Here is a 25706-nt window from a genome sequence, read left to right as displayed (position 1 = left end):
ATTATTTGCCTACTCCCTTCCACTTCAATCGAGGACTCCCTGCTTTGTAGCCGGAGTTTAGGCCGGAGCTTAGAAATGTTGGTATTGTTGGGGCGAAGGAGGATGGAGTTGAATTGAGGGAGGGGGTAAATGGCTGAGGGTTAGGAAGGTTTTTAGGGAAAGGAGAATTTGCATTAAAATGCAGAGAAATTATCAGATGCCCAGAAAGGAAATGTTGATTGCCACTGAGAAAAGATGTCAATGCAAATCAGTAGACTACACCATGAGAATTGTATTTTCATATTTTCTTTGTGTCCCACTTTGTCTGATTTTTAATAATATAGCAGCAATAATAAAAACACATTTTGGTATTTCTCTGAACACCACTAGCCAAATGTTTTGCAAGGAGACCGATGTTAAACGTATTTCATACATTAGGATATAATTCTTGTTAATTAGCAATAATTTACGTTAAGAGCATAGAAAATGTTGAGGTTACAGGTTTTATATCTGTACATTTGATCATCTTGTTATTTTCAAGAACTTTGCCTCCTATAAAATTAATTAGGTGAAATGTGGAGGTGTAATCAGCAACCTCTGAATTACCACTTCATTTCCCGGTTTTGATTGTAAATCAGTTCAGTCACTACATTTAGAAGACTTTAACCAAGTCTGTTTTGAACCACATTACCTTTAACTATTTGATACCTGGGAGAATATTTCCTTTTGCACCTAAATAATATTCCCAGTTTTAGAAATGTGTCAGACCTTGGGAACAAAAAAAAAAAAAAAAAAAGAATCTTAACGGTGGAAATAAAAATTTTTGTTTTTTGCAAAGGTTCTATGTACTACTAAGTTTGATAAAATAAAATATTTTCCTGAGTCTTCCTTCAGTCTGTAAACCTCAGAACTTGTAGCTAATGCTAAACAAAAAAGCCACATTTATCAATGTGTACTTAAAATCCTTAATTCAGACAACAGGAATATTTTGAGAATGAGTTCCCTATTCCTCACTTGGTCAAAATGGAAGCAAATGTAAGAGAAGAATGACATAAAGGCACAATGCAGAGGCACTTCCGTTTGTCTTCTTTTATTTGAAAAGTATGCATATGTATTCTGTATTTATCTTTTGGCCCGTATGTTGGGCAAAGAAACATAAGTGCTTACTTTACTGTCTTTATTAGTAGGAATATAACCTTCATATTCCTGTGGTGACCTTATGTTAAATTAGGAGGAGTACCAGAGGCTAGAAATTATGAGATGTCCTACTTGAGCACAGGTGCAGCTAGGCAGGGCTCTCTCAATATTATTTCACCTAGCACATCTGGGAGTTACTCCAGATCTTCCCCCTCAATATTCAGCCTGGGTAGGGTTGAAATAAATTTAACCTGAGTTCACTGGATTTTTGCACTTTATCAAAATCTGTTCCAATATTCTACACTCAAATTAAAATCTATTTTTTGATTCTCTGTGGCTTTAAGTTCATTAAATGTGAAATTGGCAGCTTGCTAAAGAAGGTCAGACTGATTAACTGTTTAAGACTTGTACATTTTCTGCTTCAGTTTTATTAACTGGCAGCATCCTGGATGTGTTTTGTATTTTGTGATTTTTTTTTTTTTTTGATAGAGCAAGCATAAGATTTCACAAGCAGAGACTTACCAACTCTCTTTTCCCCTTTGGAAGCTTAAAAAATGATAGAAGCTGGTAAAGTAGATGCTGGAGTATTTTAGTACAAAGTTAAAAAAAAGCAAACAGGAAAGAAAGACATGTCTACCTTGTTATACCATCCGCTGGTGATTATGTGTGCAGAAATAGTCTCATAATGAAGCATTTTGGAGCTCATTCAGAAAATTAGTCAACTTTGACAACATTAGGTGAGGTATTTCAAGTCTAAAGAAAGGACTTCTCAGCCTTGCTCTGAAATGTGGTGTTTGCTTGACCATTCTGATTTTTATACCATAGATGCCACCAAGCGCAAACATGTTTAGAATATTTTAGGCATTCCATTTCTCAGAATAAAAAAAAATGACTAATTGGCTTATTTTCTTAAGTACTCAAAAGTATCCCATTTAGCTAATGTGTCTGAGAAATACTGCCAGTGAATTTGGTATTTCTTTGATTTTGTGGCACTGCTGAGAGTGAGGGCAGAAAGGTTTTTGGCAGGGTGAATTATGCTGGGACATGATTATTATTTAGATCCGTTTCATAGGTGCATGCAGTCGTTTTCTTATTATGGCAGTGTAAATGTGGCACATTTTTCGTGTGACATAGTAGCTTTCTAATTTATGAAGCCATGTCTGTTTACTTAGGAGTATATACATTCACACACAAAGGGTGTGTGTGTTTATTCACCTCTCCTTTCATTCTTTGGCACAATGGACAACTTGGTGTATAGGAAAAAAGAAACAAATTTGGTTTCTATCCACTTTTTTTTAAACAGTTTTTCTTGTAGTTATTATTTAAGCTTTCTTTATGTTCCCTGTGTTAACTAAGTAGCATTCTTTCTAAACTTACAAACCAGACACATTTGTTGCTGTGTGTGTGTGCATGTGTGTGTGTGTGTTCTCTGGAGTTATGCAAGGAAGACTGTTTTCTTTACATATATGATGATTTGCCTCATTGACAGATTTGCTCTCTGGTTGATAACCTTCACATCCTTGTACATTTTGTATGCTCACATTTTCTGGGTATTATATAGAGAAGCCTAGAAACACTTTACATGGTGTGGTGGGATGGCATGGGGTTGAGATGGGCTTTCCCCTTTTTTCTCCTCTCTGGCACTCTAATAATTGTGCTTTTGTTTCTCCAACCACAGCCGAACCTCTTGAAGCCATTCTTACAGATGATGAACCAGACCATGGCCCGTTGGGAGCTCCAGAAGGGGATCACGACCTCCTCACCTGTGGGCAGTGCCAGATGAACTTCCCATTGGGGGACATTCTTATTTTTATCGAGCACAAACGGAAACAATGCAATGGCAGCCTCTGCTTAGAAAAAGCTGTGGATAAGCCACCTTCCCCTTCACCAATCGAGATGAAAAAAGCATCCAATCCCGTGGAGGTTGGCATCCAGGTCACGCCAGAGGATGACGATTGTTTATCAACGTCATCTAGAGGAATTTGCCCCAAACAGGAACACATAGCAGGTAAATGAGAAGCAAGGAGAAAAGCTGTTTGCATGTTTTCTTTTCATTTTCAGAGGTGCTGTAGCCAAGCAGTAAAGAGTTGTGAAGTGCTTTCTCTATTACTCTATGCGACTGTCCATGACAGCCCTGTAATGTTAAAATAATCATTTCTGTTGCCTACTCCCAGAACACAGAAAAATAAATATTTTCCACCTCACTGAATCAGATGTAGGCAGGATAGGTACACACATCAGACACCTTCTCTCTGGATCTGTCGATTTTGGATTTCTTTTCTTCCCCATCCCCACCTTCTCATTTTGAAGTATTGAGCTTTACTACACCTAGTCCAGCTTCCATTGTCCATTTTCAGCTTTGGTGACATGTCAGAGGCAAAGTAGCCATATAGGCATTTGCAGTTCAGCCAATGACTTGTTTGACTCAGAACATCTGGCCAGGCCTCCTTAGGGGTTCAGCTCTTTCTCAAGCTTCCCTGAAGTAGAGTGGGCTGGCAGGGTAGTTGGAGGAGGTGGAAAGAGTTAACTGAGCTTCAGGGCTAGCCTTGGATCCATATTGGCTGTCAGCCCGGATGGGGCTGTAATTAAACACAGCCCCGTGGTGGGATGACACCATGACCTTGACTTTAAGATGCCATTTTCGACTGGCCAGGCCAGAGTAGAGAGGGCAGTTGCTGAAGCGCACAGACATGCTTACTCGAAAAGTTTAAGGGCATGTTGGAAATTTCAAAAGGTTGGTTTGACAGGAACGGCTGCTCCCTGCAGCCTGCCTCCTCAGCTAAATGATAAATGCTTCTCTGTGCTCTCTCTTGTCTCTGATGTGGTTTTGACAGATGTATCTTGATTTTGTTTGTGGTTTACACAGCCACATGTCACCCTTACAAATGTCCAGTCCAGACTCCACTGTTTCTGCTATAACACAATGTAAAAATTTTCTTGGAAAAATACACACACGTATTCAACAGCCCTCCCTCCTTCGGTTAATTTTAGCAGGGAGGTAGCTAGGTATGTGGGTTTCTCGGCAGCTCAAGGGACAAGGAATTAAAGGCTAGCAGTGGGACTTAAATTCCCTGCTCTAAGTGATAAACAGCAACACTATATAGTGACCCTCAAAGCATTTTTTGATTGAGCATGTTAGACAAAAGTCAATGCAGATTCTGTGATGACCGACACGCCATGCCTGTTGGTGGATCGCTTTCTTCCATCTACCTACCATCCAGCTCCCGAAAGGCAAGAGGTTTGTTCAGTTTTAGGAAAGGTAGTGCATATCATGAATTGATTCACTGGAACTTGTCTCTCTGACCTAGTTTGACCACAAAGTTGAACCATAATAGGTCAGTGGTCCAGAGGGGATTAAATGTCATATTACTTCTCCTCTCCCCCTCTAGAATTTGATCATTAAAACCAAACGTGGCATTTTCTTTTTTTTTTTAATGCTTTCTGTAATAACACTCAGATATTTTCCCTGTAGTGAAATGGGAAATCTGCTACTAGGGAAGCTGCATTTGCAGAGTGTATTTCTTGAATCCACCACATTTACCTTATGTGACATCTAGGTGAAGATTTTATCTCCCCTACCCCCCAGTAGGATGTGGGAATGACCATTTCCATGTGTTGTCTTGTGACTGGAAGGAAAATGAACAGAAATGTAAGGCATGATTAATGAAGCAAGAGCAGGCGGAAGGGGATTTGTCGTCTTCGGAGATCCAAAGCCTTGCTAAATCACCAAATATGGAGTAACACTTGCGTGATGTAACATCGTATTTACATATCGAGCTGCTCGTTTAAAAGACAAAACACAGTGTCTGTCAAGCAAGAATTAAAACCACACTTCTTACTGAGGTCCCAAATAGGTTATTCAGTCTCAGATTAACCAGCTCAAAAATTCTGTGCCTCTGTATTTAGAGGAGGAATCTAAACGCTGGGGGGAAGGCCTTACATATAGTTAAGGCTTTTACTGCTATAGTTGTGAATCTATGTAGGGAAATAAAAGATATTTACTTGAACTCCCTGGTTATCTAAAGGTTCTGTTATTATTTTTTTAAAGAACAAGTATAATAGCAGAGCCTAGAGAAGCCAAAACCAAAAGCAAATTTAAAATATATTTTATAGCGCTAATAATCAATCATTTAACTGAGACAAAAAGCTCTCTAAGATGTCTAAGATATTCAATGGGTGCACAACAAGTGCTGCGACCCAGGTGAGGTAAACCTTTCATGCATGAATAATTACAAAGTCTTTATTTCTTTCATTGTGTTTAATCACCTGTTCCCACCCTGGAACTGGCTGAACATAAATAGTGTGGTCACATCTCAAAGTGAGATGTCAGTAACTAGAATCACGACTTCTTATAATTCACAGTAATGAATTAAGAGTTTCCTATGGTGAAATTAACATTCTACCATTGCATATAAATTCCGATGCTCTGGCCCTCAGGTGCCCCTGAAGCGAAGTTCTGGAAGACGGCTGTGTGTGTACCCCCAGCCCATTTCTCTAAAGCACGTCTGCACAATTCCAAGTCTGCTTTTCTTTTTATGATGAGGAAGGAAACAATAACAGTAATCATTCAGTACATATTTGAATTGTGTCACAAAAAGAAAGGAGAAGCAATGCTTTGTATTAAGGAAAGGGATATATTGATGAATCTCTAGAAGAATATGTTTGGCAACCACATAAAAGGTAGTCATTTAAGCGTGCTGGGTAGGAAAGGCTTTATTAAAGTGATGTAAGTTGGATTTGAGTTCACTGTGAGCCTGTACCATTTTATAGGCAGGAAGCAAGAATAAAACAGTGACAGATCTTCTTCCTAAGATAAATAAAGCTTAGAATTCGGGACTTTCAGATAGGAGAATAAGGCAGAGTTCTTTAAATCTTGAGTAAAATGGTATGCATTTTCACTGTACTCAGGCCTCTCCGAGCTGAGTTTTTTTTTTTTTAGACGGAGTTTTCCTCTTGTTGCCCGGGCTGGAGTGCAGTGGCATGATTTTGGCTCACTGCAAACTCTGCCTCCTGAGTTCAAGCAATTCTCCTGTCTCAGCCTCCCAAGTAGCTGGGATTACAGGCGTGTGCCACTACAGCCAGCTAGTTTTTTGTATTTTTAGTAGAGATGGGGTTTCACCACGTTGGCCAGGCTGGTCTTGAACTCCTGACCTCAGGTGATCCACCTGCCTTGGCCTCCCAAAGTGCTGGGATTACAGGCTTGAGTGACTGCGCCTGGCCCAAGCTGAGTATTTTTTAGAGGATTCTTTTTACCTGGTGAATAGATGGGTATGTGCTCCCCCACTTCATCCACGTACACATATGAGCTGTACACCTAGATGTTAATCAGGTTGCTTTTTTCATTTTATTTAAATATTCAAAATATTGTGTGATTGTGATCCATTGAGATCACTGAAGTAGTATTAATTTAGCTGGGAATTAGCAGCTTATGTTGTGTGGGCCCAGTTCATCAATATGTGTGTCAAATATCCACCCTCAGATATCAGCAGCCTTTGACTTGCAGTCAGAGCTTTCAATAGCGGTTTTGTTTTGTTTTATTTTGTTTTCTTTTTTTTTAGTCTCATATTTTATGATGGGGGAAATATTCGTGGAAGATTACTGAATGTGAAACTGCTGTTCCCTTATAGAAAAGACCCAAACATTATCCCATCATGTCAGATTTGAGGTTTTGGCTTATTGCACATAGGAATCTTTAAATTAGGTTTGGGCTGTCATAAAGTTAGCTTTTTGAGAGACTAGAGAAAAAATATGACAAGTCCTATAAAATGTAGTAAAGTCTGCTCCTGTTGATATATAACATTTTTTCTCTTTAAAATCATGAACATAGATATTTATATCAGGGTATTTAAAATTATTTGCCTAGACAGTATAGCTGGTATTTAGATAATGATATATCAGACAGACACTCTAAAGAAGGGAGATATACTAATTCAAAATGGAAATACATTAGCATGCTCTTAAAAGTAAATCAAATACAATATGCTTTTCAGAATTTAGAAAATGAACTTACCTTTTCTTTTTGTATCCATTCTGATTCTCTCCTAGCTCAGACTGAACTGGAGGATGTATTTGTGTACCTTATGGTGTAATTGTAAATGAGACTACAAATTATAGTATGCTATTATGACTACTTATTTTTCTTTTCTCTTTATTTATGTGATTCTGAATAAAAACGACTGACCTCTGAAGTGAATTTTCAGCATGGCAGTTAAAACAAAAAAACACCACTACCACGAAAACAATATACTGGTGAACATTTTACTTACCTTCAGAATCCAGAGAGTAGAGAATATTGTTTCCTAATAAGTACCTAGGATTTTCATAGGGAGCCTATGTTTGTGAGGCCACTATCCAAAGACTCATGTTCATGAAACTGGGAGCCCTATATACAAGCTGTATTTGTAAATAAGACAGAGAAAGGTTGTGAACTGGCAGCTTGGATGTTTTGTCAAAGTACAATGTCAGAGAAACTCTTTCTAAGACAAATTGTAAATAGAACTGTCACAGTGATTGCATGATTGAGCCGCAGAAGTGTCCTACAATTGTTGGCATTGTCAGGACTTTTGAAAGCTTAATTAAACACAGTGGCCCGCATGGCTGCTAAACTTACTAAGGAAAGCCAAAAGGAAAAAAAAAATACCTAAAATGTAGAAGATCCTAAAGATCCCAAACTTCTTCAGACATTACCCTTGTGATGACACAGAAAAGATGCATTGTGCATTTTCCTAGTCATCTTTTATAAATAATAGTTTTGAGAATAGGTCCACGTGATATGAAGATCATCCTGTGTGTGATGTGGAGATTGTGTTAGTTTTTCTGTCTCCTGCTGTTACAGACAGTTAATGTAAAAATGGCCTTTTATTGGAAACACAAATATGTATTCACTTCAAGAACAGGAGCAGAGGGGGACAAAGTTTCCTTCCCATTCTCTGTGTTTATTCTGTGAAAGCTTAAACACACACACACACACACACACACACACACACACACACAAAACAGTGCTGTAATTTCTTAAATCACCCCATTCCTTGTTGTGTTGCAAGTTGTGCCTTTACTATAAAGTATCTGAAATATGTTTTGCACACCTTTCTCTTAGTGAATGTGGCATTTAATTGTGGAGCTGCACATGGGCTGGAAAATGCAACTGGGTGTAGAAATGTGCAGGCAGGATCAGGACAGGCAACCTTCAGCTCAGGGAGGAGGCGAGTTGGATGCATATTAATGGTACCTTTTAGAGTCCTGGAAAATCATTAATTTCACACTGCAGCTTCCATGTAGTTTGGCTAATGTGGGAGTACTAAACTGGGGTGCTTAAAAAACATGCAAATCCTAGGGAAACATTTTTTAGATTTTTGTGATTTCTCAATGAAAGTGTTTAATAAAGGAGAATAGGTGAATGGTGGCTTTGTGTGCTGGTCAGTAAGAAAGGAAGAAAGTTTGGCTTTCCTTTGGGGGGAAATATTAAATTTAACCGAAGTAGAAAGCACAGCTAGGGAGATGCACCAAGATTGCATCACTGGATGTTAATTTCATCTACTTTGGTTGGTCTGTTCACACCCTTTATTGCACAAAGAAGTCATTTGACAAAATTTACCCCAAGCCCAAGTCTGTTTTTACATACAGTAGTACCAGCTTTGTGCAATAAAAAGCACTTAGCATCAAGCTGGACCCAGCCTGGCACCTTGCCACTTTTTTAGCATGAGATTTAATCACCAAGCATCTTTAGTACCTTTCTGCTTGTTCAGATTTCATTTGGGTCATGGCTATGTCAGCAGTGTTGTTATTTCAAGGATTAAAAAAAAAAAGATTCTAACTTAGAGCCCACTTTTAATATTATTTCAAATCAAGCAGATTTTTATGTTATGTGTCAATTTGGATGACATTAATAAAGTTCATAAAATATGTTCAGACTATATAATTTAATGGATAATGACTACTATTTTTATTTGTAATACAAATAGGAAATTGACCGTTGTCTCCCTCCCTCCTTGATTCTTTTCTCCTACCCAGGTAAATGGGCATCCTTAAACAGCTTCTCCCCTTTATGACCAGGGTATAGAGCACTGGCCAATATCAGTAAATTTACCTTTGTAATTTGCCACGTAGTTTTTACAACATGACCTAATTAATTTGAGCACGAACCATATTATTGCTACTGGAGTCATTTTATGTAACAAACTTAATTTCCAGGAAATGTAACCTGACAAATAAGAATTCTTTAGCTCTCTACATGTGCTCCTAGAGACCAAAGGCAGATTTAAAATAATAATAATTTTAAAAGTGCCAGCATTATTAAAGCCAGTATACTTGATGCCAAACTCACTTGAAGCCAGTAAACATCAGACTGTATTTCTAATCAGTTTTAAAATGTAACGTATTCCATATTGGGTTCATTGGAATTTGTCTCCCTGCTTTTTACTGGCCAGCTGCACTCCCTATGCATTTTTAAAACATTTCAGCAAAGGCTTTTGCTGTTCTTAGCAGGGTTAGTAACTTGGGGTCTATTTCTGAGCTCATTCGTCATTCTGCAATGGCATTGAGTTAGGTTGGCAAGGGAAGGATTTGAGGCATGGGGGGTGGTGAGGTCACTTCTGATCCCAGCAGGGAATAGGTGAGCTTCATTTGCCTTTACAATAGGCGCACAGCTACTGCACCTTGGAGGAGCTCTCAGGTGCCGCTCAGATGGGCGCATGTAAATGCCCTGTCAGATGCGGAGCCGGAATATTAATGCTTCTTCCACCACCGCACCATAATAAAGCTGTACACAGCAAGCTTAATATGCAGCTAGTCTGGGGAATTGTATAAACTTAGATAGCCCAGTGTGAAAGACAGCGATGGAAAAATGCTCGATATGCCACAGTTTCCATTCTTGTTCTCCTTTGATCTATAGCGAAATGAAAACATCATCCTTTTCTTCTCTTGGAGTTGTCTCCCCAACTCTGCCACCTCCCAATTCACCACCAGAATTTTTTTGCATGTGCTGGTATGGAGAAATGCAACATAATTTGTTTCATATGGTTAATTACAGGCGTTTGAATATTTAAAATTTTAAATAGCCACAGTTCCAGCTTTTCCCGTTAAAAGTATGTGATTTGAACAAAGGGAGTACAGTGTAAATATTTGTGGTGATTTGCAACACCCCTCTTTCCCCATTAAACACACACACACACACATACACACACACACACACAGAGACATTCAGTTTAAATCTAGTGCTGACCTAAAGGACTTCTGTATCTTCATTTGTACTTTTTTTAAAAAACAACTTTCAACTGGAATTCCATTAAAATATTTCACCATTATATTTTTGAGTCCACATTGCTTGAGGTTTTAAAGAAGATTTTTATAATGTGTTCCTTTAACAGAATCAACAGCTGTCAGAAGCAGTTGTGGTAGATCCACAAAACGTATAAAGAAAAATACACGTCTCCTGAAACAAAACACTTGGAAAAATAAGCTGCCAAGAACTGGCGAATTAGAAGTTTGCAGACAGGGAACTGAAGTGTCATCTCTTGGTTCACCCTGGAGACTGATGTGAGCGGATCTGATGCAATGCTGCTGGAAGATTTACCTGCACAGGTTGCTCCTCTAAGGCAACGCGCAGTGCACGATTGACGTGTGCACCAGAGCTAGGCTGGGCCTCAGCTCACTCCATCTTCTGCCCTTTTTGATCTCTTTAGATAGCTAAAATACCAAGTTCTCAGAGTGCTAAACAACAAATTATATGTACCTAAAGGTGAGATGATCAGGTTTAAACTTCCTGTAAAAGAGGTGAGAAGGCGCCTTGCACACCCTTTTCCAGATAGGGCTGGCAGCATGTTATTCAGAACTGAATCGGTCTCCGCCAGGGAATTCCCGGTGGGAACCTGGAGCAGGTATGTTGATGAAGGGGATACCTGGGGACCTTTGGTCACTCACAGTGAGTTTTTATTTGTATTCTCACTGTTGTTAGCATTGCCGATGAACAATTGCACCTACAATTTGATTTTAGTTTTAGATAGAGGCGAATCCACTGATTAAAAACTCCCATTAAAATAAAGAATGGAATTATTGTGAAACGTGCAAGGGTGCCTTCAAAAAGAAAACCAGTGCTGTTGTATACCTACCTCGCCTTTCTATTTGCTTTCTGAACTTTCTAAAAAACACAAGGAAGCTTTTTGCTAAGCATCAGGGCATTTAAATTTATATTCATCAGTTGTTCATTTTCTTAATATGTAATTATGCATAAAAAAGCTGCAAGGAAGTCACATCTGTTAATTTTTAGGGAAATAAGGTGTAGCTTGGATTCTTATGTTGGAGCACAAAGCACTGTGTGCCAAGTCTGATCCTGTACGTTTTAAATATAGAGTTTTAATATTTGGCCAATCTCTGCACCTCACCAAACAAAAACAAACCTCAAAAAACTAAGAGAACCAAACCTGAAGTATTCTCCTTCACCAACTCAAGGTATACCATGATTTTATGATTTATTTACATTTAGGGGGAACCCCTCAGTGAACCATTTACTCTCCATTTTAACTCCCCTGCCCCGATCCTTTCAGTTTCCAGTTAAAACAATGCATTAACCAATGTTAAATCTTAAATCTCATGAGTTTCTCTCTCCTACTCCATCACACCCTAATATTTAAAAAAAAATTATTCCTTTACATTTAAAAGTGAACATTGGCTACTGAAGAATGATTTAAAGGCTGAAAAAAATTTTTAATAATAAATCGTAACCTTCTCATGTTATGTTTTTGTCATGTTAAGGGGAAAAAATCAATAAGGAAAAATTTAATTCTGATAAAGATACTCTTGGATCTTTGAAAACAACTGCTGTCCTTTTAACTAAAACATTTGAGCAGCTTCAAAGACTATGTATTTCTTCTGATCTTGGAGCTGTGTGACTGGTAGCAAGAAAGAAAAAAAATCTTATTCTACATACAAGTGGATTGCTTAACAAGTCAGCACAGACACGTACTTGTTTGTACAATAGAGATAAAAATTCCTGTATAAAAATAATTCAGCTGCTGACAGCAGGCATTGTTGTTGGACCTGTCTTTTGTGCTTGTCCCAGCTCTGGGCCCCCCTCCCCTCCTATCTGCTTGGGGCAGCCTGCTGCCTGCACACTCCTGACCAGAAGTTAATTGCTATATATTAAGTATATAGGTATTGTATTTAAAGAGGAATATCTCAAGGCTTCCTATATGCATTCCACTTTACTTTCTGATGTGATTGCGGTGTTGCCAGCAGGGGGGTGGCAGGCAAACGCTCTAATAGGGAAAATCACTTGAAGGCAGTTAGGGGAAATTTGGCCTTCAAGTCCCATTTGCTCTGTAGTGTAGCATCGGTTTCTAAACTTTTGTTTTTAATCTAATTCTGATTTGCCTTGTCACATCCCATATCAACCCTCATTGAACTCTACTCATGTAGAGTAACATTAGTGTCAAACGGAATTGGTCAGGACTGTGGACCTGTGGCTCATACAGATGGTTGTGGATGTGGGTTCCATGCAGCTCTGCATCCTATCCTTTCTAATAAATGTTAAAATGTGGCACATTTCTGAGCAGGGCCCAAGGATAAGAGAGTTAAGAAATCAGGGGGTAGTACCTGAGATTTTTCTCCCTTCTCTTTCCCATTTCCTTGATAATATCCACATTTCCGGTAAGATCAACTCTAGGAGAAAGTCTGAGGCTGGGGGAAAGAGGGGGAGAAGGGTGTGGAGAGAGGTTCTTGGAATATTCTTCGATAGCAGTTCAAATGAAATCCCCACAGCAGAGAGCTTTTGGGTCTAGCAGTGGAGCGGTAAGCTCGGACACGTGGCCTTTCGAAGCTGTTATTCACAGTCTGACTTGCACACCAGCTGAGATAGGACTTAACATATGCTTTCTTGCTTTCACCTGGGGTGGAGAGGTTGGGGTTGGGAGGAAGAGGAGGAGTTCATTGGGAATTCTGTCACTAGAATTTTTTAAATGTCAGGAGGTTAGCAAGGTGTGAGTTAGCATTCAAGCAAAGGATTCTTCTCCAGACTAGTAATTGGAACGCCTGAAAGTCCAGGTTCCCACGATACTCTCTAATAACTGGGGTGGGATGGTGGTGGTGGGTGGACACCACAACTTTCTGAATGTCAGCTGATGTCTGCATGACCCGTTCACCATGGATTAAATGCGGCTAGTGCTGAATGGGGGAAATCAGAAAGGCAGATCTCAAGCAACAGGATTTGCACTCCTCAGAAGTAAACCAGACCTTGCTCCTCTCCCTCCTGTGCCTCTCCTTTCTTGCTGGTTTCCCTTTGGAAGCAGAAACTTCTAAAATTAATGCCACTCCAAGCCAATGAAAAAGCTGTTTTTATACCACAGTGGATGTTTACACAGGAGAGACAACTTGAGGGGGAAAAGGCTTTTTGGGAGGGTGGAGGGACTCGAGTTAATCTGTTCTGTTGGAGGACTGTGCAGTATTGCCTATGAGCGACTCTGGGCTGTTTTTGATAAATTACCATGTTTAGAGATAGGTTTGGCTCTTAAGGGCTTAGTTTTATGAACAAAGTCCATGACGATGTTTGCAGCCTCTGTCTCTTAGCCCCTTTGGCTTGACTAGAAGCTCTATGTTTAGTTTAAGCTCAGTCTGGAAGATATAACAATTTTGCATTAAAAAAATGAGGAAATCATAGGAAGAAAAACCCTTTGCTTTTTGGATGAATCTTACTGATAATTTGCTAAAGCTCATTTGAATTTTAAGCACTTCTTTAATCTTCAAAGGCTAAATTGCTTTATGAATATGCATGGTGTGGGCAGACTTCAGTTCATTACCTAGTTGTAAATTCTAATGACCATTAGGTCCTTCCAGTAATTGCGAATTGTTTTGCATTTTTGATTGGCCTATTAACATGTACATTCGGTGCACATCAGGCTGGCCTGTCAGCCTGCTGAAGGAGAAAAAAAAGGTGAAAATTGTTTATAGCACCAAGATTCTTAGATTTTCAATCTTGCAAAATTGATGATGTAAAAAAATTAAAGCAGTGTTTTTTCTTCTCAAGATTGAAAGTTCACCAAGAGATTTGACATATTTAATTTACATGATGACTTTGCACTCCTTCATTAATGCAATTTGCATATGAAGCTGTTGTTAATCACTTTTGATCATGTTTTGTGTATTAGCTGCCTCAGTGGCTCTCCTCCTCAGATGCCCCAGTAGAAAGGAGCAAAATGATGCATCTTCTTGCCAAGTTTCCTTTAGTGAATTGAGGAATTAGAAGTCTAACCTTGAGTAATTACATATGTTTTATCCGTTTTCTTTTAACGTTAAGTACAGTTTGTGAACGTGTTGGCTGGAAATCGTTCTCATTTGGGGAGAAGACTGTAAAATTTAAGTATATGATTGAGGCACTTCCAGATACATAGAGAAATGTGTATTGCCTGTTTCTGTTCCCCACGAACGTTGCAGGGCAGTTTTATTGTTAGCAGTTTGATGGCAGGAAGCCTTGGCTATTCTAGTGTATTAAGACATCAGGTTCCTCCTTTGGAAGAGGGAAGGCTACAGAACTACAAACCTTTCTAACAATGCTTTAGGTTTCTTCTTTAGATAGATGGCTAGCACCTAAAGGACTTGGGCCTCGGTCTGGCTGACTCTTTTATCTTTTAGATCAAGTAAGTTTTCTCATTCAGCTGCTGCTCTGAGCTACAATGTGTCCTCCCCTCATCACCAAAGTATATCCTGGTCTCCAGGCTCCCTGGGCTCCCAGTGTCTCCCTCAAGATACACGAGTGCCCTGGTGGTGAAAACAAGGTGCTAACTAACGGTTTCCGATTTTTGAGAGCCTGTGATTTTGGTGTTTGCCTTTGCTGTTGAATAACCTGTGCTGTATTATTGATGTTCATCTTTGGTTTATGAGTTTATCACTGGTTAACAAGCAGAATCAGAACACTGTAACTGATATTCTGATTAAAAGGAATGTTTAATGAAAGAAAATAAATTGCGATGGAAAATGAACAGTGTGTAAGAAACATAACTATAATTTTAACCTCTGAGGGACCTAGCACTGCCCTACCGTGACTTCCATCCATACCATGCTAAAAGCATGCTTCAGTTTAAAGTTGTTAATATTCAGCTGGGAAACAGTATCCAGAACACAAATAAATTATTAAGTGCATGAACTTTTTAGGCAGTAAGATGAACTGATGGGGTCCATCTGTGAGATCCAGGGGCTTTTTATTTGTGTGTGTCGAGCGATTCTGCCCTCTCCGACTTCACAGCCTTTGGTCTCCGGCCAACTGCATGCATAATTGATTCCACACGCACTATCATTTTCTTGATGTAATTGCTTTACTAAGATATGATGAAATCTAATGGATAATTTGCTATTTGAAAATGGGCAAAAAAAAAATCTTCATACTTTATATGGGGCTGAGTGGGCAGTGGAGAAAGGGGTATTCAGCTGACCTGGTATTTAAGAAAACAAAACAAGCAACACTAACTTATGCATGCTGCTTCAGTCGCGTTGGCTGTGGATAGGAAGGTCTTTGTGACATATGGAAGCCAGTGTATAAATCTCTCTCCTTCTATCTTGTATCACCCCCTTCATTCCTTCTCTCTTTCTCTCCTCTCTCTCTTCCCCAAACTTTACAAGAAAGGGATCCTAACAAGGTAAAAAGTAAACAATTTAGTCATCACAAGCCTTATTATTCAGTCTATCCAGGAGTTTTGCCATGTTGGTTTATTTAACTTCCAGGAATGTAAACACTGACACAGCCCTAGAAGCAGCAAGAAAGATTACAGTATTAGAGTTAAAAACGTGAGCATGGAGGAGCTGTGCTTTATACTCTGCTATAATAACACTTTACATTGAAACATAATGGTAAGTCAAAAGCGACTGGAAACTTCTGCTTATATGGAGTACAAATTTCATTCTAATAGATTGGCATAATCTAGTGTACCCAGGGTAGATTGTTATATAATGGAGAAACTGTATAAACGTCAAGTACACAAATAATTCTACAGGAAGTAAATGAAAAGTATTAGAATTTCTTAAGTCACCATTAAATTTTGTTGGTGGGACAATCTCATTAGCTCCTTCAAAATCATGTGACTTTGCATAAGTCTTTTGAAAATGTATTTTCAGGGAATTTACAGACGGTGAAACATTGTTTTAATCCAAACTAGTTAATGCTTTAAATGTACCTTTAAAAAAATTGTACTGTTTTTCGAAGTACTTAAAGGGAGTGGAGAGGTAGAAAGCGTATAAGTGAATCCATCTCACTGTGGCAAACTGTTTTTCAAATAAAGTCATAATAATGAACAACACATGATCTGAAATTTGATCAGCAAACATATACTTATGCCAAGGAATTTTCTTTCTTTCTTTCCTTTTTTTTCTTTTTCGCCATTCACATACCAAGGTTCTGTAAATCAGCAAACCAGGCAGAGAGTAACTATTGTAAGGGGGAAACCAAATCATAATACCCAGAATGGCCCAGAGCTGTCTTTCTGAAGAAACATTAACGCCACCACCACCAAAAAAAGAAAAACAAAAAAACCAAAAAACAAAGCAAAACAAAACAAAACCTTTTTACAAAACTGGAAATGACAGAATAGTTTTAAAAGGAAAAAAACCACAAAAACCAAAAAGCAACAACCACCTTCTGACGCTCAAAACTTCAAACTATTAATAGACCACCAGTGAGATAGACTGTCTTTGTGCCTTGAAATGCAAAATGAGGGAAATAATTAGCAGAGGAACAAAATTCTCAAAATTTGAAGAACTTCTGTGATTACTGGGGGTACAGTGAAAAGAAAATGCAAATTTCTTCCTGATCTTAATTAGATTCGATTGTGCGGTGGGTGTGTTGGATCTGGGGGGAGGGGCAGAGGCAGGGAGTGCTGGGGTGAGGCGTGAGGCTGAGTGTTGTGGAGACAGGTTAGCAGGGGCCTGGCGGTGTGGCAGGAACAAAGGCAGCTTCCAACGCTGGTGCAGGATTCTGAGCCTTAACCCAGATGCTCATGGTGCCCTAGTCTTGAGTCCTTCATTTAGGTGGGCTTATTTCCTACTGGGTCTGGGGGATTTCATTTGTCTTTGAGGGGCAGGGTGGACACTGACAGGACAGCTGCGGCCGGCGGAGGGGATGTTTAGGAAGAGGGAAGCAGCCTGTGGGTAACTTCCCGACCACATGGGAAGGCTGAGTAAGACGTTATGGACCCTGCCTTGGGTACTGGGGTGAGTGTCTCCTGGTGGTATCTGCACAGGGCCCCCCAATGCCAGGGCACTGCCAAAACATGCTCTTGAGTTTAATGGTAGTGGTTGGTCTGAGTCCTGCCAAAGTGTATGGAGCAAGTTTCATTGGCTGGACTTTCCCCTTGCATGAAATAATAAACGCCCTGGCCAAGGCTTATGAATCTATTTTTGTTTCATTAATATTATTTATTATGTATTTTATTAATATTTTTAGGAGGGACTGTGCTCTCATTTGACCATTTGTAGTTATAATTAATACATTCCGTACTGGTTGTAAAAAGTGTACTTGCATTTAATTGCAAGTCAGGGTAAATTAATGGATATGATTTAAAACAAAACTCACTTAAAATATTCTTGCAGAACGCAAAGGACGGGGCAGTCCCAGTATTTAATTTATTTTCTGGGTTAGTGTCAGTGGTGAGAGGGTCGAAAAGATTGTGTGGGTCCAACGGGATTTGTGTCTGTGTGTGCAGGACTGTCGGGCAACACAGAGGGAGGAGAAAAACCTGGACCGGAGTGCGGTAGCCAGGAGCTCTTTTTTTTTTTCTCTAATTTCTGAGGTTGCCAGGAGGGGCTTAAGCAAAGTGGTCAAGTCCATCTGCTCCGGAGAAGGTGGTAAAGAAAAGAGGTTAGTGGCAAGAGGGAAGGAGCACAAAGGGAAAATTGTACATTGGGAGCATTACTCTCCCTGGCCGTGGTGTAGCCAGACTGGTTTAGCAGACAGAATGATAGATTGTTTTGTCAGGGGTCCCAGGGTGCGCCCTGAACTTGAAGCACTTTGTTTATCTTGAATAGAAAGGGAAAAGCGCAGACATAATCGATGTCTAGTTTTTAGGAGCTCGAAAGAGGTAGGAGAACAGAGAAGACTCGGGAGGGATAGTGGGAGGTGGGGGAGGTGCAGGCCCTGGTTGTGGTTGTCCATTAACAGATGAACTTGGCCGAGGGCCAGGCTTTAGATGAGAGCGTGTCAGGGCCCCAGTGCAGCCAAGCCTTTTCAGTGTTTTTTTTTTTTTTCCTTTTTCTTTCTTTCTTTTTTAAATACCTGCTGACTGTACATCAAATGCTCCCTGGTCTTTTGGCTAAAGGCAAAAAAATAAAAAATAAAAAAATAAAGAGACGCACAGCTCAATTTTTTCCCTCCTCTGAACCAGTTGAGGCCAGTTTTGGCTACACATGCGGGTTCTATCATCTTTCCTGGCTTGCCGTTGGGAAAAAAAGAGTTGTGATAACGCCAGTAACCCGAGGGCCAGATGGGAAGGGTTTGGTTGTATTCAGGCGACCAGGTGTGAGAGCTCGTGGTGCAGTGGGGTGGGGTGTGGCCAGCGTGCCTGTGTATGCAGGTAAGAAATCAGTGGAAACTCTTTTTTTTTTTTTTTTTAAATGGCTGAAGTTTAACTTGTTGGAAGGGGCCTGTGAATTAAGCCGTCGGTGGCTGAGAATGATAATATGCAAGGAAGGCTCAAGGAAGGCTGAAGAAAGGCCAGGGGTGGGGAAAAGGTGCTCTCGTTAGAGGCGCAGCCTTTCCTGGGCAGGATCGATGGCAAACCCATATGTTTGGGCTTGTTTTGTTCTCGATTTTCTTATCTTCTTGGCCTCTTCCTGTGTTTTTTAGTTTATTGTGACATTATGCATTCATATATGAATGTTGGCAAGCAAGAGTCATCATCCCAATAACTTCCTGACATTTTTAGCTCTTTTAATGTGCAGTCTTTGCCCTCCTGCCACAAGTGGCGAAGTAATTGAATTTCCCTGTTACTAACTGGCAGGAGGCATGTTCTAGTTCCCACCAGAGGAGCTGCTGGGGCTAAAGCTGGGTTCATAGAATCCCACCTAGGGGACACCAGGGCTTTCAAGTGGTTTAGGGACCTGTCTGAAATGATATTCACACAATAAAAAATATTTTTCCCATCATAGACTTGAAAAGGCACCATTGTGCACATCTATATAAAATGTGATAAAATCACATTTACTTCCCCTGGCTGAGGCCTCATAAGGGAGGCGGGATTTCCTTCTCCTTTTCTAGTAGCAAATAAAAACTGGGAAAATTTGGGGGCCTCTGGGTTTATCCCATGGCTACCCCCCCAACTCAGCCAAGCCCTTAGAGGCAGTCTTCTCTCCCACCTAGGTGTCTTTGTAACCTGAGCTGGTAACAAAGGGAGGAGGGACCGAAAGAGGGGAAATATGGCCTTGACATATGATGTATCTTCTTTCTTTTCTTCTTGTCTTTAATTACATGAAATAAAATGGTTTAGGCTGAGGGTAAAGAAGTAATACCATTTTTAGTTGTGCAACCTTGGGCAGATTTCATTCCCTAAGCCTCTGCTTCCTCAATCTGTAAAGTGGGGGGAATTACGGGGCTCGCCTCATAGGGCCTTTGAGCATCCTATGAGAGCACGTGGGGGCGCTGGGCTCAGTGCGGGGCACATGGTAAAACATGTCATAAAAGCTCGTTACTATTACGGTTATGACTCATGGCTTGGAACTGTGTGCTCCTGGGGTCTCAATGTAGTTCCCCCAGTATGGGATGAGCAGGTTGGGATGAGAGAAGAGCAGAGCAGGTGGGGCTCTAAAGAGCTCAGGGTCTCATTATGTTTCTGGTGGCAGCTCCCTCAGTGGGTGGGAGTCCCCTCTCCCCATAGATGTGTGCTGCCTTACGAGAGGCTTGTGCCTGGGTGTGTGACACAGCTACTCTGGGTTCGGATTTCTACGTTACCACTAGCTGGTTGGGAGAGTCTGAGGGAAGCATTTCACCTCTCTGTGAAATGGAGACAACTCAAGGTCCCTTACCTTATAGAGTCCATGTGAGAAGTAAATGAGGGAAAGCACAGACATTACTTGCTCCGGGGGCTGCACCTCCAGAATTGCTGTTGTCATTACCATATGTCTGACACATTGGTATTCCATCCCACAACAACCTTGGAAGGGAAACACTCCCATTAGCCTCATTTGGTAGAGGAGGAAATTGGGGTTCATCAAGGGTTAAATGACTTCCCTGAGGGTCCACAGTTGTTCAATCCTTTGGCCTGTGGCCGCCACCCTCTGCTACCTCTCCAGTACGTGTGCAGCTTTCTTCAGTGGTGCCAGGCAACAACTGGGCAGGAAGCTCTGGTGCTGGACAGTTGTCCCTCCCATGGGTTCTGTGGTCAAGTTTTTCAATCTTCTGGGAAAGAGAAGAATGTTCCCCTCCAGTTCTGGGCATATTGAAGGAGCACGGAGCTGTTGGGAAAAGTTGCAATGTAAGGAATCCTGCTTTGCAAGTAGTCATTTCCCCATCTGTCCAGAATGAGCCCGAAATCGAGTGAGGGTCCTGAGAAACAGAGGGAGGAGGTTTTACTGTTTGTGTGTGGCTTGGTCAAGAGACTGCAGTGGGCTGAATGAGAAGCCAAGCTAGGACTTTAAAGGAGTGGTGAGGCTTGGCCCGCAGCAGTTCTGTGTGTTGTCTCTGTGGCATTCACTTCTTGGATCGTACCTTCAAAGGCTGGGGAGAATCAGAATTATACAGGGAGGGAGAGACTGAGTGTGAGTGACTGTGCGTGGCAGTGGTGCTTCTGAGGACGATGGGTTCTGGGGGGTCATAATCTGCTTCGAGGAGGTTTTCATTTCTGGCTGAACAAGGCTGTGGTAAGGCAAGTCCGGAAGGCATGCTGGAAACTTGAGGGAAGTTTTGAATGGAAACTGCAGTCAACAGCTCCATACGATCCACATGTGGCTTCCCCAGAGGCAAGTTTTCAGCTGCGTGGTGGCCTCTCCCAGTCACTCCACAGGCTGCCCTGACACTATTAATATTTGCTGAAGCAAGACCTGAGGTTCGTTGCAGATGAATTACACAATGTATTCCAAAACCAAATGTCACTGTTTTCCTATATTCTCCATCCTTTCCAATTGGCCGGGCTACCATAGACCTCCACTGATAGAATTTCAGAATCATTTGGTAGTTGAGAAGTGCCTACTGCGTGCGGAGGCCCTGTGGGAGGAATGGAAGAGTTGGCCTCAGCACTGGCAAGTGTCGGATGGGAGCTCTGCTCACTTGATAAGTCCTTCTGCTAGAACCAAGGGAGGCTGCTCAGATCCATCACAAAGAAGTTGTCGCTCATATCCAGGTTGTCTTCTGAGTTTGAGGTGGGATGGAGGTGGCCGCTGAGAATCCATGTGGGTGAAGAGCTCCAAAGCTTCAGTTTTACTTCGCACCCTGTCCCGGGGCATGGACGTCCTCAATGGAGGTCATGCAAGCCCTTCCGCCTCACCCCTTCTCTTGGCCCTCTTCATTGTCTCTACATACCCTTGGGTCAAGAGTGTAGTGGTTCTCCCTTGTCACCCTGGAAGAGAAGCTCTTAGTTTTATTTGCTGGGTCTCCTAGACTGAAATGATAAAGCTGAAATGATAAAAGGCATATCATGGCTTTAGAACCCTTCTTATTTCCCTCGCTTGCACCCCCTAGTTTTCCTTCTCTTCCCTTGAAAATCAGTGAAAATCAGGCCACATCTCTGATGATGGCCTTTTGTTTCTTTTTCTTTTTCTGTTTCTGCCTTCGTTAGGTAAGCACAAATTTAATGTCCCAAGAGGCAGGCCGGTGACCCTTCAGGCCAAGTGCCTGGATGTGGCAAAGCTACAATAAATATCGAATGGTGAGAGCAATGGAAATTTAACAAAGCCATAACCGAGGAGACCTCAGAGGGGCAGTGGACTGGTTAAGAGGCTGTTGGATGAGCCGGGTAGTATTTCTACTTCAACCTGATTGAAATGTCGACTAAAAATCAATGCTGTTGACTAGTGATAATTTACAACGTTCCTGGTGCTAAGTAGTTCCCCGCTTAAGAATGCGTTGGCTGGGCAGAGATTAGCGCAGGGAGTTGTGTGTGTCACAGTGAATCAGACGCATTATAGGTCAGCCCTTTATTTGTTTCATCATGACTTTTACACAGTTGTCATGTAATTTATGGCTGCTTTCACGTTGTCAAACATTTTCATTGCATCTTCTTCTTTAACACACTCCTGACATAGACACACTGCACTTGAAGGCTTGGTATTGTTTCATAATCCGAGAGGAGGCCTATAAACCATCAAATTACACTATCTTTGGGCTAATCTAAATGCGCTGCAGATTAAAATCAGAGCTCATTTGTCCCTGATGCAAATTATTAAGTTCTAATTATAAATATCCATTTAATTACCCGATACATTTTTATTTTGCGGACCCTTTTGAGCACTGCTGTCTGCGATGCAGAGGGAGTGGGGGGAGATGCATAGGAGACAATCTGCAGTAATTAATGTACACTTCCCAAATGGTAAAGGATAAACATATGCTGCTTTGTTTGTCTTATTTATTTATTGATTAGATGTATAGAGACTTTGGCGTGGGCACAATCTGAAGTTGAAATCCTTTTAAAAATGAAAACTATTTAAAAATCTTTTGGGGAAGAAAGAGCAAAATTTAGCCAACCAATAGCTTTCTGCTAGAACACATCATCCCAAAATATGGGATTCTGAATTTGATCAAATCACTAGTTTCTGAATTTGATCAAATCTAGATTTTGCAGAAGTTCAGGGTGAGAGAAACCATGCCTGTTTTATATCTAGAAAGTGAAATCATTGTTATAGAAAAAACCTACTGTGGTTAGAAAAAAAAACCACATTCTTTTTTTCCAGCCCTGCTGCCATCCTCTACCAGAAAATAACAGTATCTGCCCGTTGTATGAAGACCTTCCAATTGAGAGCATTATGATAAACTATTTTTGATTACCAAACATGAATGAAGGAAGCAGATAACATAAAAATTAGTAAAGGCCTTCCAACTAGACATTTACCCTTCTGCGAAAGCCATGGAAAAATTACCAAGACTGGTTTGTGGGGAGGGCATTTAAGGTCTTTTGGGCATTACAGATTTTCTAGAACCAAACTTTGACTTTTAGTGTTAACAGAGAGACACTGATCTGAAAACCAGGACACCTGGGTTCTGACCCTTATTGTGTCATGCTGTGAGATTCTGGGGTCCCTTCACCTGTTAGCATTTGTTTCCTTGTCTTGTAAAGTAGGTAAAATAGATAGTTTGGACTGGGTGGGTCTCTAAGTCCCCATGATGTTCTAGCATAGTATGAACACCACTGACCAGTTTTCTCCCTGCTATTTTTTGGAATCTAGTTGCTCTTTGGGGCTCACCTGCAAAGACAGCAGAATATTATTTTCTTGATTTGCCTCAAAGATGGAAGCTATGGTGGAGATTAAGGCTTGGATTTGTGATTCCCCAGCAGAAAGCTTAAAGGCATCTTTCAAATTGCTGGAAGCAAAATTGAAGTGCAGTATAATGGAATGGTGATAATTCACAGAAGTTTCCAGCCTTACAAGATTTCTCCATCTTTTAATTGTTGCAAGCTGTTTTTTTGAAAAACTCCAAAGAATGTAATGTGTATTTTCTCCAAGTTTGCTTTTTTGGGCAAATGTAACTACATCAAAATAGAAGTACGTTTTTGAAAAAGAAATAGTTGAATTCAAACAACCAGGTATTTTAAATTCAATTAACTGACTGAATTCAGTGATATTTTCCTCCTTCCTCCTCCCAAAAGCTGGTTTCTCTGTATGGACATAGCCTACATATGCTGAGTCCCTGGAGTTAGGAATTTTTGCTTGTTAAAGGCATCCGATGCAACATGTTTAGAAGAACTCTCCCTCTGTTAGTGTTGAAGACAGCATAAATTGAGGGAAAATGTTCTTTTTTTATTCATCATGTAGGTAAAAGCATATGGCCTGTTCTGGGACATGCGATCTTTGCAATCCAGTTTTTAAACTTGGTGTTTACCATTGGCTTTTAGCACGGATGTTTCTGTTTGCCACACTGTCCAGCAAATACCATTTATATGTGGCATTGAATGAGATATGAAATGATGTTTTCAGAAGCATGCTGAAAAAGGGCGTTCAAAGGTATCCTCTGGATAATGATGATCTAAAACTTTCTTTTATTATCCCATGTGCTCAGAGTAAGGGGCAAATGAATCAGTTGTGAAATATGTGTACCTTGTAGGACACAGGCACTCTTGAGATCTATAGCTTCAATAAAAAAGTAATTTATTTAAATTACTGCCTCTTTAATTTATAATGTTTTGGGGATTTTTAATAGGCATGCTCTGTAAGGGCACTGGTAATCAGCTGTTTCCGATTTTGCATGCTCTTCTATCTCTGGTAAAAAAAATAAAATCTTAAAAAACAAGAAAAAAGAAAAAAAACAAAAACAAGGAACATAAAGTTTAGCCCTAACCCAACCCAAAAGCAAATAACAGGCCGAATGAATGGCAGCCCCTCAGAGGCTCTACTTTCCCCTTCCGTTATTACCTGAAATAAAAGCATGATAACATTCATGCCAGAGATAGGTGACAAAATTATGTATTCAGACATGAAGTTTAGGATTTCATAGCCCGATGTTCTCTCTTCTCCCCCACCCCTTATTGTGTTGTGCAAATGTATCAGCCGTTGCATTGTTAATGTATGATAGGAAGCTGCCGCTAGGATAGTCTTGGCTCACTAATGGGGTCAGCTGTGTCACCATGTGATATATGGATTATATTTACCATGGCATATTTTGTTTGAGAGATGGGAGCGGATGATAAATGAAGATACCCTCCAGTTTTCACACTAGTTCCTGTGGTCCTGAGTCTCTAAAACAATAAAGCACCCCTGATAATGGACAGGTATTTATGGGAACATAATTGACTTCAAAGTTTTAGATCTCTGGCTGAAGTTTAAGATGAGGTAGTCCATTGCATTAATGTCTGTGCTTAAAGCTCCTATTTGGCTTAAATAAATTATTTAGGGTTTACTGCTAAAGCCTTGGTCAATTCTTGAATGTTTGGGCTAGTTAAATAACTTTCCAGTGACCTTCTGTGCCTTGGTGATTCATTTACTTGATTGAGCTCCTGTGTGCTCGTATGATTTCTAAATTTATTTCTCAAGTTTTGCCTGGCAATGAATGATTTTGCTTACTGGAGTCTTGTGTGGTACACCTATAAAAGGCTTATTATCTCTTTTTGAAAAAAAAAATCCCCAAACACATCAACACTATCATCATAAGACAAAGCATATATACATATGCATCTATATACACACATACATACGTACATACTACATATATACATACGTATATGCATGTATGAATATATATGTATAGTTGTGTGCCTGTGTGTGTGTAGAAAGGGAGAGAGAGAGAGAACAGGAAATTCTTTAGAATTCACCATGCTTCCATCAAATAAATATAGAAGTTTTTGAAAGCTGTCCATGTGGAAACCACTTTTCATCAAAATCTGACTTAAGCAAATTATCTCCATACTATTTATCTGAAAGTCTGTTGTTCACATAGCGCTGGATTGAGGATCATAGTGGCAAATTCAGGAGCAACA

At 40.3% G+C, this 25706-nt stretch overlaps 1 protein-coding gene across 5 annotated transcripts in view; it reads left to right on the top strand.

Moving 5' to 3' along the window:
- The window catches only part of BCL11A (BAF chromatin remodeling complex subunit BCL11A), a 102415-nt gene that overhangs the window by 4705 nt on the left and 72004 nt on the right, over positions 1 to 25706 (top strand). For all 5 annotated transcript variants that reach the window (XM_012501259.2, XM_003262415.4, XM_012501255.2 and 2 more), the window contains exon 2: positions 2795 to 3124. In XM_012501259.2, the coding sequence (XP_012356713.1) occupies positions 2795 to 3124 (330 nt within the window). The remainder of the gene's footprint in view (positions 1 to 2794; positions 3125 to 25706) is intronic.

This window comes from Nomascus leucogenys, chromosome 14 (genome assembly GCF_006542625.1).
Source record: "Nomascus leucogenys isolate Asia chromosome 14, Asia_NLE_v1, whole genome shotgun sequence".
In the NCBI taxonomy this organism is placed as follows: Eukaryota; Metazoa; Chordata; class Mammalia; order Primates; family Hylobatidae; genus Nomascus; species Nomascus leucogenys.
This window is presented reverse-complemented; position numbering and strand designations above follow the sequence as displayed.